The following is a 15,376-nucleotide window of genomic DNA, read 5'->3' as shown; positions in this document are numbered from 1 at the left end:
AGACACACTTCCGGCGAAGGTTGGACGCACTTTTTACGCGTTGTTGATGTTTAGGAACCTTTTACGCTTCTCTCAAGTTTCCTTGGGAAGCGAAGGTAAAGTTTTTTTTTCATCCCGGTTTTTAGATTCCGCCTCCCCTGGAAATAGCCTTCTTAATTGCTGAGAGAATACACAGGGCGATGCTATTATGATACATCCGGAAGGCTATGCAGTGTCGAATAAGCTGTTCCGGGGCCTCACTCGTGCACCGGAAACATGGGCTAGTTCATGAAATAAACTAATGAATATTACAGTCAAGCAAGCAACACGCGCACTTTATACAGACGCTGCACAAAGCTGCGAGAACAGAACGGTGAAGTGATGGCGAACTAGCGGTCAGCAACCGAGGGGTGCTGTCACAGACCTCAAGAAAAAGCTCTGGTAACGTAGTGCGCCAGCAGCCGTCTGTCGAGTGCCTCGACCAGCCTCACTGTCCCCTTAACATTGGGCAGCATCCTCGGTGACCAGGCCTGCGTCAGTTGACCCCGAGTGTGCTGCCCGTCCAGCTCAACGGTGACGCGGCGCTCTGCGGAGGCCACAACGGACTCCGGCGCCAGGGCGGTCAGCACGGCGAGCGCGTCGCCCACGTTGAAGCCTTCGCTGCCGTGCGCGCAGCACTGGCGCGTGTGGCGCGTCACGTCCGCCATGAACCGGGCCCTCGAACTATTCCTGGAGGCCACGTCGTTGTACGCAGTCTGTTTTGAAATAAACAAAATAAATAAATAAATAAATAAATAAATAAATAAATAAATAAATAAATAAATAAATAAATAAATAGACACGCAGACAGACAGACAGACAGACATACGGATGGACGATAGATGGATGGATGGATGGATGGATGGATTACAGAGCGTGGGGTGAGAGAGATACGAAGAGAACGAAAGTTGAATTAAACACCCAAACCCCGAATATGTACTATTTGTGGTATATTGCTGGAATCGTGCAGGACCAGTTTTTTTTTTTTTTTTCTAACTCCCCGTGGCAGGCGAGATGAGTCAGAGAGAGGCGACACAAACCCTTGAACGCATTAGGCAAGTTCGGGCTAGCAAGCAAGCCTCAGCCGGTTCGCACTTTCTGGCACAGAATGCCCTGCTCACCAGACTCCAGTAAAAAGGAATGCTCACGCGGTCATCACGAAGTCCCACAATCGCAGGTTTCTTCCGCTCCATCTATGTTTCCTAGTTGACTTCTTTCTTTACTTATTCCGTTTTATCCCTCGTATGGGTTGTTTTTGGCGGTGCCGTGACGTCTCTTCGAAAAAAGTATTCCTCGTGGCTGTAGTCGAAAGGAATCGGACGGGTAACCAACGGCAATCAATGGCGTGACGGACAAAATTTTTATACAAATCACATGTGAAACGGGGGTGACTTTCAAGATGCCTATGTTCAAAGTCAGCGTGCATTTCTATCGCGACCAACACTTCAAAAATGGAGCGAAGCGAGATACCACACGCGGTTTTCTTTTTCAGAGATATTCTGCCCAAAGAGATGATCTGTGCTACATTTTTGTCTTTAACTTGCCTAGATGAGCCACACCAATTTTCGTCTTTTGTTTAAACTGATGATTAAGATTATAGTTTCTGTGTCAGATAATGGGTTTTATACGAGGCCAGTTACCTACCCGCTTTCATGGGATGTGCCCACGCCCCCTGTTCCAGCTTTAGATTCCAATGTTCCCTCCTGAAACGTTCCGTATATACGGAATTATGGAAACGCGGAGTACGTTCATGATATAAAGCCGCTACAAAACAAGAAAGATTTTTGAGAAGCACATGAAAATAAAACAGTGCAATCCTGTTGAAAAATTTGACACCTGTTTGAAGTCTGTATGATTACTAGAACCGCGAAACCATTGTCCGTATGAATTCCGTATATACGGAGTATACGGAAATCATACGGAGCGTGATTTTGCTTATTGTTGAGGATAAAAACACGAAAACTGTGCCAAACGTTCATATTGTGCGGACTCATATGATTGCCCTGTTTGTGGAACTAATATCTACATTCATTATGCTTGGGAGCGTAACATTCCGTACGAACTCCGTATTCCCTTTCAGTAGGGTTCAACCCAGATCTCGTAGTTCTTTCAGCAATCAGCAGCTCTTTATCTGGATTAGGTAATCTCAATGCGAGGCTATCACTGCGCCTCGGGAGGGCTTGGACATCGCGCCTTTCTCACCCAGTGGAGCTTGGATACGAGCGACGCCTCCAAGGGCACGATGGTGACGGGGCACTGGGCCCGCTGGAGGACGATGTGGGCCGCCTCCGGGTCAGTGTGGAAGTTGAACTCGGCACCGGGTAGGACGTTGCCACGGCCTGCATTATGCGAGACAGAATCACCACGTGTCGAAGATACAGCAAAAAAATCCAACAAAAATGAGTTCCTTTTTCTTATGCGCCCACTCCACACGCTGGTCAGCTCGCAAAAAATGTACCTGCAGTTTCCGTCATCATCATCATCAGCAGCATCTGTTACAAGCTTATTGCATGGCGAAATCCGCTCCCAATGCCAATGGATTTCACGCTTCAATACTACATGAGTCCGCTCTATTCTTCCCACGCTATTTTAAAATGAGGTAGCGATTCTTCCAGGGATATCGCTAGGAAAGATGTCACTTCGCCTGGCGAAGTCCACGCAGGTGACAATAGGAATGTGACCACCTTCCGCGGCCTCCCTTTGGGGCAGGTCGATTAACTTTTTAAGCACGTGCCGTGAACGTGCCTCATGTAACGGACAGAATGGCGCCCTGCACTCAAAACCAAGCCGTAGGAAATTCACAACGGCGGTGACACACACCCACCGTGCTCGTGAGGAAACCCAGAGACCTCGGATGGTCACGCCGATGATTAGAGTGACGACAGCTTTTGTTGGGCGCAGTCTATCTACATCTGCCGACCATTCCAGGAAGCGACAAGGGTATACTATCCAACCAAACCTAAAAAAATGGCTGGTGATTACGATACGCCCTAACGCGATATTTGGGCGTAGCAGCAGTGCGCTGAGGCAGCACTCCCTCGTGGGTTCTCTCGACGGCAGCGATGATGAGCCTCTGCATCGGTGGCGCGAAGTGCGTCTCAGGAAGGGACCGCGAACTGCGTCTTAAGGGAACGCAAATCATAGACACGCGCACGCCCCCCTTCCGTTTTCGCCAAGCGTCGCGCCGTCGAGCGCTTCGTGCGGGCACAGCGTACTGCACCCGCCCCTACCCCATCGCACACTTTCGGAGAGCGCTGGCTCGCGCCGCCACGGTAAACCACCCTCCCCTCCCAATTTCGAGACACTCTCCTCCTTTGCTTTCTTTCGCTCGTCGGTCTTGCCATCGTTCACTCGGTTACGACGGCGACGCTGCTCGGCCCAGAGGCGCCAAAGGGCTACGCCCTAAAAACAAACTTTGTCTATATCCACGCCGTTCCACGGCCTAAAATGCCGACGCCCAGGCAAGAACCACGTACTAATCAAAATTAGCGGCCGTAACATCCACGCGTTCGAGCCAAAGTGTCCGTTACACAGCTCTCGCTGTAAAAAAAAAAATCCAATCGGTGATATCGGAATCTAGTAACATTGATCGGAACGGTGGCTCAGTTGCAGGGAATAAAGTGCAATACTGCTACCGTGAATGTTTCCTCCAAGGATGACGATCTCCCTGAGGTCCTTTGTGAACTGCGGGTCCAACAGCAGGGCTATTGCCGCGTTCGTCGGTGGCCCCAGCAACACAAGCGTGAGCTGACCGGGTCTGGCCTTGGCCAGCTCGATGAGCTTCGTTGCCGCTGTCGCCTGGCCGCCATTCGCGCCAGTGGCTACCCCGGCATTGAATCCCACGTCGTACTCGGTGGACACGTCTCCGAAGCCGTCCCCGCCAAAATACTGCTCTTCAGGATTCCACTCACCGTCGATGGGCCGATCGGCGCCCCTGAACACCGGAATCTGCGGGGGAAAACGGAGCACACCGTGTCAAATACGCGCGTTCATAGGTTCTCGTAGCGGCTCTAAAGAAACTTTCGGATACGCAATCTGCATTGGTGTGCACATATATGGTACTGGCTATATGCGCTAGCATCGCATAGACAGCAGCGATCTTGTTTAGTTTCGACATTCGGCGTTTCAATGTATTGTAATACCTACAGTCGTTTAAGGGCTGGAGTAATTGTCATTACTGGAATTATTTGCATAAAAGTGTAGACTCCTGAACCACTCACCGGCATTCAATCGCTTTGCAAAGATCACTTAATACCCGCAGCGTTGAGAGTCGCTACAACGCGTGAGTGGTGCCAAACGTGCAAGCGTGAAGCCAGCTTCCAAAACGAAGAATGATTTTCTACTTCTTTCTCTTACTTTCCTACTTTCTTCTCCTTCCCATTTTAAACGTCCTTTCATAAGCTACGTGGCAAAACCATGGAGCCCAAAAAAAAAAGAGCGGATGCGCACTGCGACTCACGTCTGTTCTGTCGAAGACCCTAAGCACGCGCAGTGTGTTGTCGTAGGCGACGTCCACCTTGACGTTTCCAGCCACGGTAGTGATGGCCGCGACGTCAGCACCCAGACCCAGGGCAAGGCCGATGGCTAGTGCGTCGTCTACGCCCGTGTCGACGTCCAATACCAGCGTCCGGCTCTTTGGCGTCACTAGCCCGCCGTACGCATATTGTGACCAAAGAGAAACTGGCGAAAGAACGAGCATGACGAGCTGGAGGAGGGGAGGCATACTGAGTCCCGTCACGAGCGTTTCGATGAAGGCACTGGGTCTGGTCACGGTGTGCCAAATAGCTGGAGCTTACAATCCCCGAAAAAGGTTGTCTCTGTATGGATCAACACACCTGATACTGCGTTAAACTGTCCACGGCATCGTCCTTTGTAAGGCACGTGCGCTTTTTCCGTTCATCCGGTGCACAAAAGCGTTAGTGAAGGGAAGGTTGGATTCGCCTTTGGTCCTCACAGGAGGAAGAGTAAGCCTCACACGTGCATCAACTGTCGGGACCCATGTGAAAAGGGCCGACGCACTTTCCTCAGGGCCCTACAAAAAGCACGCTCTTGCTCAGAGGTAATGACGAATTCTCCCACTATCGCCCAGTTCGTCATTTGGTTTGGCCGGAATCTGGACAAAGATAGTTATATCATCTGCGTTTCAGCAGCCGCCACTTCAGTACTTCAGTGCCCCCGTTATTTTTAGATAGTGCGAAAGATAGGCTCCCTAACTTGCTGAATACGCAGGCATTCCCTTTATTCGTCTTCCACGCTTAGTTGTCGCGTTAGTATTGTTAGAGAAAAGGCACTGAGTGCGTTTCGCAAACTCAGTGCCGTCAGCGGATGCGCCACTGAAGAGCCATTCGCGGAAGAGCTATCGCTCGTACGAGATCCACATCACGGTGCCAGGATAACACGTGAGACGCACGCTTGCCGACTGCGACACGTGTCCAGATTGATAGCATACGCTTACGCTACAAACACCTCCGGTAACTTTCCAGATAACATGGCCTGTTCCAAGCAGCCGGATCGTGCTCGGAGCGTGTAATTCCAAAGCAAGCGCTCCATTCTATCTTGCGGTTTATACTACATTTCGTATATCAAATCGCATAACCAGTTAGCACAATTGCTGTACCAATTTGATTGATTCATTTATTTTTTATTGATTGATTGATTGATTGATTGATTGATTGATTGATTGATTGATTGATTGATTGATTGATTGATTGATTGATTGATTGATTGATTGATTGATTGATTGATTGATGCATGCATGCTTGTATCACTTATTTATGTTTTACACTGTTTAATTTTTCAATGATTTCAGCGGCAGGCTGACGGTAGCCTTCCCACGCTGTATGTCCTTCCCTGCTTTTCCTCCACCAGCAGTCCGATCTACTTTTAGTCATTCCTGCGGTCTTGTGTCTTGTAGTTCACTTTCTATGTATTAATTTTAAGCCTTTGAACTTGGGAAAGCTAAATATTTCCCTTATACGGACTTGGATGGATAAAATCACATTCTAGCACAATGTGTGCAATCGTTGCCCCTTCCTTTCCGCAGACCACACATCCAGGTACACTTCCCTACAAAGCTCTTTGTTCTTAAGGAACGTACTGTAGCCTGAAAAGGCAAAGCATTGCCCCCTTGAAGTTATCATTGCGACTTTCTTTTCTGATATGAAATTTCTCAGCCCCGTACATCTCTAACGAAGGTTTAGGTTACTTTTTTGTCGTCTATTTATTCGTTTCTGCCTACCTTGCTTCCTTTTCTTTTACTTACATTGGCCTTATTTTATTGCACCCTGTTCTAAACATATTTTATAGTTCATTTTTTAATCTTTTGTAGCCAGTGCGTCTCCATGTTTTCATGTGTAGGTACCCAAACACTTTCGTTGAGCACTTACCTGGATGCGTTGCTCGTAATCTCTCATCAAAACATATTTTAGTGTGAGCTCATCGAGCTTCAAAAGACGCCCAGCCCATATTTCCCTACACTTCTTCGTTAGTTGTTTCACTATGTGCTCATTAAAGCCAAACGTCATACAAAAAAAAATAATATTATGGGGTTTAACGGCTATGAAGAGAGCCGTAGTGGAGGGCTCCGGATTAATTTAGACCACCTGGGGATCTTTAACGTGCGCCGAGATCTCTACACACGGGCGTTTTCGCTTTTCGCCTCCATCAGGAGAGCCCGCGTCCTTGGGCTCAGCAGGACAACGTTTTATCCACTGAACCACCGTGGCGGGTTCAAGCGTCTTACCGTTCTCCGGTTTCCTCTAGGCATGATGGGTCATACGCAAATGTGAGCGCCAGAACCTTTGCGTGTTTCTAAATTCGTTGTAGTACTTAGTATTTTTCATACCCCCCCCCCCCCCCCCCCCCCCATAGCTGCACACCTCATTATAGCTGCGTTTTTCATCAATTTTTTTTTTTTCACTTTAGGCTGTTGTGAATTCTTAAGTAGTTTTCCTCTTCGTTTGGCATTCCCATACAAAACCAGCACTTGTATTCCTTAACTGTGCATATTTCGCCATGCCATATTTACACTGCGTCAGTGCTAGTGTCATTAAACACCCGTACTCCCAGCGTTTGAACGCAAAAAATTAACCTTAGGTCTATGGCTCTCTGGTCACAAGGATTTCTGAGAAGTTGCGTATCTTTCTGGTTATCAGCTAGAAGAATAATGCGGTCTTCGTATACAACTTCTTAAATACGGCGTTGTGCCACTTTGCCCTGCAAAGTGCATCCGTGCCTCACCCAGCGGCACAGTAGTCTCCGTGAGCCAGGGAGCTCCACGTGGGGCACGGCGGGCCGCACAACAGCGGCACCTCCTTTCGTCAATTGCACGTCAATGCTTTTGCATCCACAGCTCACAAAAAGTTGAAGAAAGTTGAACGTTTATTTACCATAAAGTACACACAAACCTTTATCGAGGGCAATTGGGAAAAGGTTGCTCAATTGCAACTTGACGGGCCCAAAAACCCATTTAGCAGCAAGACAACGGGCTCACACAATCGTCTTCAATATAGAAGAAGAGAGAAAGGAAAATCGAAGGGCATACAGACAGCAGTAGTTATATAGCACGGGGTAAAAAGTAAAGGAACCATAATGCCTTCAAAGTGCAGGTCATTCAAAAAAGACAAACAAGGAAAAAGAAAGACGACAGACACATAACGGCTATACACTCACCGAAATCGCTGTGGTAAAGCAAGTGAAAATAATCAAAACGACGTACTGGCAATAATAATTTGCAGTGACTGTGCTTCAAGGCAGGGGTACAAAACGCGCAAACGAGACAACAAAACAAATGTACGGGGCAAGGTTCGAAACGTTCAGGCTGCTTTAGGAAATAAAGAAATATTTTAAGCTAGATAAAGCAGTGATATCAACCTGCTTGGAAGAAAGGTTGCTCAGAAGAGTAGGCAATGTATGGCAAAGCATTTGCGCACCATAGTTCGTTCGTGATCGAGGTACTGACCAGTATTCTGGTCACTTAGTGCTATCAGACTCAACGCGTCGATTTCAGAAGGCTATGTTACTTAAGCGTGCTTAAGCGTATTTATTATGTTACTTATGTTATTATGTTACTTATGTTATCAATCCTGTAATCAATTAGGCACGCTCCGCCACATCATTGCGAACTGCAAGGAAAACACCGACCTATCATCCCTTCCAACTTCCGCTTCCCTTGAGCAGATGTAAATACTGTTCATCAGCGGCCGCCTGGAGGACCAAATACTTTTGGTAACCCGCGCTGCGACGGCGCGGTCGACACACGGCTTCGTTGAATAAGGATCCCCTCCTACGGTGAATACAAAGTAAACGGACGGTATCAAGTGGTCCTCGAATAAAGACTCCTCCCCCAGAATAACTGTTCCATAGAGACGTTTACTCCCTCCTCCTCCACTCCTACATCTAAAGCTAAATAAACGTACTCTCTCTCTCTCTCTCTCTCTCTCTCTCTCTCTCTCTCTCTCTCTCTCTCTCTCTCTCTCTCTCTCTCTCTCTCTCTCTCTCTCTGCAGGTAACAGCGTCTTTTGTCGTATTCGGTCACGCGACCATGCGCATGAGCAGTTGACATAGGCGCTCTCTGTCGAAGGCCGTCACGATGCGCGCGGTGCGCGCCACGTCCGGCAGCAAATCCGGCGTCCAGGCCTGCACCAGCTGGCCGCGGGTGTGCGTGCCGTGCAGCTCGACGGCCACGCGCCGCCCCTCCAGCGTCCCCGTCACGGCATCCGGCACCAGGGCGGCGACCACGGCCAGGGGGTCCCCGACCTCGTAGCCTAACGAACCGGCCTTGTCGTGGTAGGCCAGGCCGAAGCGCGTGATGGCCCCCACGAAGCGGGACTTGGACGTGTCCTGCTTCGTCATCGCCGAGTACACCTCCTGGTTGGAAAGACACGTGGCGCGAGCATTTTAGGGCGCAGCAATTTGGCGGCCGTCTCTGGGCTCAGCCGCGTTGTCGGCGTAACCGAGTGGACGATGGCAAGAACGACGAGTGAAAGAAAACGCGAATGATGAAAGAAAGCAAAGGAGGAGAGTGTCGCGAAATTGGAAGGGGGGCGGGGGGCGGTTCGCCGTGGCGGCGCGAGCCAGCGCTCTCCGAAAGCGTATACAGTGGGGGAGGGGAAGGGGCAGCATGCTGTGCCCGCACGAGGCGCTCGACGGCGCGACGCTTGGCGGAAACGGGAGGGGGGCGTGTGCGTGACTATGATGCGCGTTCCCTGCCTATGAGGCGGGTCGCGGTCCTTTCCTGAGACGCACTTTGCTCCACCGGCGCAGAAACTTATCATCTCTGCATTCGAGAGAACTCACGAGTAAGTACTGCCTCAGCGCACTGCTGCTGCGCCCACATATCGCATTAGGAAGTATCGTAATCACCAGCCAATTTTTTTTCTTTATTTTAAAGCGACAGCTTTCTTAGCAGGAATGATGATGTCCTGTCAGAAAACTAATGCATTTCCCATAGACCAGTTGGTTGAACGGAAAGCTCTCATAAGATCTCTGGACGACAAGACCAAGGCAGTCACGGACTCACAGCAAGCCTACAGAAGCTTCCAGTACTGCTGGGTGTCCCGGTTGGCCCTCCGAGTGCTCAAGGAGAAAAAACCTCCGAGGGAAACAGAATTAGTGTGGGTATACCGGCCCATTCTGCGGTGGAGGGTAAAGAGTTTGCCCACCAGCAGGCCCGAGCACTGACTTACCGGGCCACTTCCGCAGTAGAGGCAAAAAACCAACCATTACATACCTACAGGGAAATAACCACTCATTACAGCCACGACAGGAGGAAGCTCCAAGCACCACAAGCAGCACTCACGAAGGAACAGCAAACTATATACCGGAAAATCTAGACAGAGTCCTTTCCGCACCCCCCTCTACTCAACCGCATGTTCCCGAACCAATTTGAAGTAGCTTTCCCAATCTGTAAAACCTAGGCACTCTCCAGCCAATGATAGGAGAGTGTATGTTGAGCCCGAAGCATCCGCCCCCCTTACCTGAGCCTCGCCCCGCCAACCCCACCTCCCTACCCTTTAACGAGAGATGGAGGATCTTGCTGACCAGCCCCGCCCTGGAGGATCAGCTACGGCTGGTCACCAGGGGCCAGGCGGCGAGAGCAGCATATGGAGTCCCGTGAACAGGGAACCACCTCCGTCCAGTGTGGAGTTCGCAATGAACGCCTCTTAAATAAAGTTTCTTCCTCCTCCTCTGGACACAGGGCGCGTGCGTGAAACCGGGCTTCCACTGTGTCGAAATGGTGACTTGAAAATCGCCAAAAAGGAACGGTTCTATAGATAAAGCAATACAGGCACCGAACATGAAGAAAGACTGCAATAGTATACCTTTATCTCATAAACCACGTATCGCTATACATTTAGATCGTTCGTAGATGCGTTTACTTAGTGAGCGAAAAATCGTGGCATGTGTTCGTTCTTCGTTTGCGATTTGGGTATTTGAAGGTTTCACGATCGATTGGGCACACTTTCAGCGATAGTTTGGACTTACTTTTAGCGAAGGTTTTGAAGAACTTTTGACGCAGTTTTGGTGTGGTGTGCGAAAGCTTTCGCGCTTCTCTAAACTTTCTTTAAAAAAGGATGGTAAAGTTTTATGAATGACTATACTCGTTAACAGCTTTGACTTAAACTTCAAAGGCGTCCGCAATAAACAAATAGACAAATAAGCAAATAAATCTCCCCCTTTCCCGCAGAAGTATAACAAACCTCTTCGCGTTTTCCTCTATTAATAGGGGAGACTCTTTCTCCCTCTGTCTCAATAAATAAATGACTAAGTCTGTGGATGAGTGTGTGTGTGTGTGTGAGTGGGTGGGAGGGAAGGGGGGTGAGGGCGTGGTACGATGAAGCTGGGAAGCTACTGAGCAAACAGGGAAAAAATACTTTTGAGAAAGGGGCTGCAGCCTAAACCCGGAGCCATTTGACAAAACTTCCCTTTCCCTTCGTGAAAGCGAAGGCGCTTATCCCTGGCATGCCGTGCATTCCCAACATCACAAAAGCACCGGCATCACTACCCAACACCTTCTCTCTCTCTCTCTCCCACCCCCCTCCCCTGATCTGCGAGGAACCTCGTTGTAATCTGGCGTCCCTGCCGCCAGCTCTCGCTTTTACAAAAGGAAAAGAAGCATCCTCGTCTCTCTCGTACAAGAAGACATGCGATAAAAGTGACCGGAAATTTTTGGGGTAGGTCTTCACCGTGATTTAATGCAGACATGATGATGATGAATAGTTCACTGTACCTACGTCACGCACGTGAAATTTCGCTTTATTGATTGATTGCGGGGTTTAACGCACCGACAATACACAGGCGATTAGGCGCGCCGTAGTGGCGGGCTCCGGATTAATTTTGACACCTTGGAAAATCTTTAACGTGCGCCTGAATCTCCAACACACGGGCGTTTTTACTTTTCGCTTCTATCAGAAAAGCGGCCGCCGCGGCAGGGAATCCAACCCACGTCCTTGGGCTTAGCAGCACAAGAAATTTCGCTTCAGAAATTTCGATAATTCCCTCAGAAACGGCAGCTCTGAGGGAATTATCATCCATCACCATCACCGCCTCCTGAGGGAAGAAAGCCAAGCTGATTTCTTGGCTCCGTCTTAGATAACCTGGTATAGCACTGCACTTTCTCTCGATTATTTATTTTCATTTAGATTGTCTTTTTTGCCATTTGTTTTTCTTGTTTTTCTCGTCTTTTTAATTATGTACCCCGCGCCCCCAAATTACTGATCCCGTGATAGTGCGCGTGCTCCACTTCACGAGGATCGTCGCTGTCCTTATCGTCGTAAGCCCTGCCTTCCTCCATTTTCCCCAGCGACGAGCCATGCTGCCCACATCGGCCGAAGGAGACGAGGCGGAATTCCGCGGCCGACGCTTGCGCCGAGGGAGCGGGAGCCGGTTGTTTCTCTTCTTGAACCGCAGCGGTGCCGTAGCCGCAGGCGTGACCACCGCAGTCGTGACCGGGCTCATAGTCTACTTCAGCGTGCACGATGGCTTCCGCCCCAAGCAACGCGAACTCGTGGAAGGTGGGCTCCGAGCTTCCGCCTCCTGCGCCGCGGAGTCTGCAGGCATCGGGAAGCTTCTGGCCTCGGGAGGGGCCGGCGCCTGCCAGGATTTCTACGCATTCGTGTGCGACCGCGGGCGGAGGCTGTCACCTGTCGAGTGGAGGATCGTCAAGAATGCCAAGCGCATCGCGGAAAAGAAACCGGCCCGGAAGCATCGCCGTAAAGGGCAGGGCACGGGAGCCACTACAGCGGCCGCTGTCTTGTACTCTTCCTGCCTGTCGTTCCTAGCATCGTCGACGATATCCGTGGAGGAGAACATCAAGGCGATACCCGGCGCCCTGAAACTGTACGTGGAGACGTCGTTCGGGAAGTTGGACACGCCCCTCAGAATCCTGGAGGCGTTGGCGTTCCTGTCCAGGGAAGGCGGCCTCCCGTCCTTCGTGTCCCTCCGCCGTGACCAGACAGGTACGCTCCTGCTGGAAGTTCGCAGACCACTGTCCGCTTTCCTCAACAACACCGCGATGGCGGACGTTTTCTTCGCTGTCGCCGGTGTGCTAAACATTACCGATGATGACACTGGACGCCACGTCCGCGACCTCCTGGAGACCGACCGCGATCTGAAGCGCAACTGGGACTTTTCAAGCAGCGTGGAGACAGCGTCTATGGAAGAACTGGCCGATCTCGGAGTCAATGTGACGGAACAAGACTGGTCAAAGCTTTCGCGAGATGTGCCTTTTTCCCAGACGCCGAGGGCAACCAGGGCTCGAGGGCTGAAGAACGTCAAGCTAGCCCTAACGGCCTTGTTCGCGCGCATGGACGCAACCGGCGTCGCAATTTACTTGCTCTCTCACGTGCTCCTCCCCGAAGAAATGCTCGCCGTACTGGCTCAGAAGCGGAACGCCTCTTGTCTCAGGTTAGTGCGCTTCGTCTTCGGGGACGCATGGTACGCCATGGCGTCCGAGCCGTCACCCGTTGGATCGGTAGAAGCCTTGCAAGAGCTGGCGACCGTGGCGAATACCGTCAGTACGGTTCTGAAGAAGAACATAGCCACGAGCCCACTGTTCGTCGACCCGGACGACGTCGCCGAGGCTGTCGACAAGATAACAGACTTGTTAGTAGTGGCGCCAAGTGAGATGGTCGTGCCGTACGAAGTCGCAGGCACTATGGCCAACTTGCTGCGGGATAGACTAGATCCGCGTAACCTATACAAAAACCTCCTGGAATTCCGCCGCTACTATGCAGCCGCTCCGTCAAAGCATGGGCCTGGATTCGACGACTTCCATGACTCTACGCTAGTATTCGAAGGTGGAATCAACAGCAGCGCACGCGTCTCGATATCAAGAGCCGCGCTGGCACCGCCGTTCACCTGCGGAGACCGTTTCCTCAACTACGCTGGTCTCGGTGCCGTCGTCGCCCAGGCGATGCTGGGAGCCGTCGGCGGACCCTTCTGCGTCGGGCACCGTGCATGCACAGGAAACAGCAGCGCAGCGACAGCGAGGCTCGACATGGTCAAAGCGTGTCTGAAGACGCACATTAAACCCTTCAAGTCGTCCCTAGAGAGCAGACTCGAACATTCAGGACCACCGCTCGACGCCCTTATAGCTTCCACAGCTGCCTTCCAAGTCGCCCTGGAGGCCGGCCGCGAGAACTACAGGGCAGACCATCCGGAAGCAGGGCCAGTCGTTAGCGTTCCTCGGGAAGTGGACATCGCGTATGTGACGCGGTACTGCTACCACCTGTGCGGCCGGCACCTGGACGAGAACTTCCCGCACGGCAACCCATCCCGGTCGGCCCGGCTGCAGTGCAACCTGGCCGTCATGAACACCCCCGTGTTCGCCGAACTGTTCAACTGCAGCCAGGGCGATCCGATGTTCGCGGAGCGCTGCGCCCTTCTCTGAAGATGCGGAACATCGAAGTGGCAGTGCAAACCACCCGCGCCTGCGGGGTTCATTTGACGTGCAAACTACGTGCCATGGCAGAAATACTTCCGTGTCTTCGTTTAGGGGTAACTAAGCACAAGTTGCCCGCTAACGAGATTTCTAATGCATAAATAAAACGCCTATATATGCTTTGAGTGGCGTTGTGTTAGTCGGGTCATGTTTAGAATCAGTGCTGTAAAAGTCGCGTAGATTAATTTAAAATAGTCATATTATTATGTACGAAATAACGAGAGCACGTACAATGGAGTATCTAGAAATTTCCCGAAAATCTGGAAAGGCACCTAAGTACTCATGAGTTGTGAATACGAAAGCATTAATGTAAAAGTAAACGGCGCTGAGGGCTTCTTCAAGCTTTGCGCAGCGAGAAGTTTTTGAGTTTTGCTGCGGGGTGTCTGCGTATACCGGCGTGGACGGCCACCTTTCGCTATTGCCGAGATTACAGCTGCCGACGATGTATATGCTTCAGACGCCATAGTTGTATTGTGCGTACTGCCGTGCAGAGAGGCCTGATTCAGGTATGTTTTGCCCTGTGGTTATGTGGCACTGTGAGTTTAGGGACTCGCACGAAACGGAAAATCCCTAGGGTAATCACTGGCCAAATACCCCCCACGGGTATGTACGTCACCGCCCTTGTTGGCCTTTACTATAGATAGCAGTAACGTTGAGCCGGACGAAGTACCAAGTATAAGCCAAGCTGTGGGTAACGGCAAACGCCGTTAGGCATCAAAGTCTGGCCTAACATAAGAAAAAATCTCGGGCCATCTCCACTAATGAGAAACATGGGAAGGTGCGAACCATGCAGTGCATAAGCGTATTCTTGGCGCCTTGGCGTTTTTAGCTGGACCGCTTTATTACAAATACTGTTCGCGAAATAATGAAATCTCAAGGAGCCAGACGCTGAGCGTCTGGCATAATTCTTGCACCATTAATTTTTCCATTAATTCAAGAGTCATGCGTCTGGCTCACTCATTTTATAGCCGGACGGACAGCGCAGCACCGCATTTCCAGCGGATTACTGGAGAGGCAGATGGATGCTAAACGGGAAGACGAATTCACGGCTCCTGCCGAAGAGGCGGACACTGAACATTTGCTGTGGACTTGCCCTTCATTGGAAGCGGCGAGAACAAGACACCTCCGAGGCACAGGCCTCCACCCTGGCAGACCACCTGACCTTCATCGGTGGATTTGGGGACCTCATCATCGCTCCCTGCTTGAGTTTCTTCGCGAAACGGGGGTTAATCTATACCTGTGACGCAGTATTTTATGCCAACGGGCATACTATCGCAATAAAAAAAAGACGAATTCCACGCAATCTAGAAGGATGATCAGGAGGAAGAGGAGGAAAAACCGAGTGGGTAACGTTTGTTCCCTTCCTTCGGTTTTCTTACTAACTTTGGCAATGACTGTATTGTATTGTACGTTTGT

At 50.7% G+C, this 15,376-nt stretch overlaps 2 protein-coding genes across 4 annotated transcripts in view; both read right to left on the bottom strand.

Moving 5' to 3' along the window:
* Positions 1-300: 300 nt before the first annotated feature.
* On the bottom strand, positions 301-5,104 carry LOC144144359 (nucleoside hydrolase-like). The gene is made up of 4 exons (XM_077675782.1): positions 4,478-5,104; positions 3,654-3,966; positions 2,221-2,357; positions 301-734 (listed from the first exon to the last, which is right to left on the bottom strand). The coding sequence occupies exons 1-4, from the start codon at positions 4,739-4,741 to the stop codon at positions 405-407; spliced, it is 1,044 nt and encodes a 347-aa protein (XP_077531908.1). The 5' UTR covers positions 4,742-5,104; the 3' UTR covers positions 301-404.
* Positions 5,105-7,380: 2,276 nt separating this feature from the next.
* Positions 7,381-15,376, bottom strand: part of LOC144145792 (nucleoside hydrolase-like) — a 28,747-nt gene continuing 20,751 nt past the window's right edge. For all 3 annotated transcript variants that reach the window (XM_077677529.1, XM_077677528.1, XM_077677530.1), the window contains exon 5: positions 7,381-8,886. In XM_077677529.1, the coding sequence (XP_077533655.1) occupies positions 8,551-8,886 (336 nt within the window). In that variant the 3' untranslated portion in view covers positions 7,381-8,550. The remainder of the gene's footprint in view (positions 8,887-15,376) is intronic.

Source organism: Haemaphysalis longicornis, unplaced genomic scaffold (genome assembly GCF_048455015.1).
Source record: "Haemaphysalis longicornis isolate Haplotype H1 unplaced genomic scaffold, Haemaphysalis longicornis Haplotype H1 scaffold_7, whole genome shotgun sequence".
In the NCBI taxonomy this organism is placed as follows: Eukaryota; Metazoa; Arthropoda; class Arachnida; order Ixodida; family Ixodidae; genus Haemaphysalis; species Haemaphysalis longicornis.
Note: the sequence above shows the minus strand (reverse complement) of the source record. Positions and strands in the feature narration are given on the sequence as shown.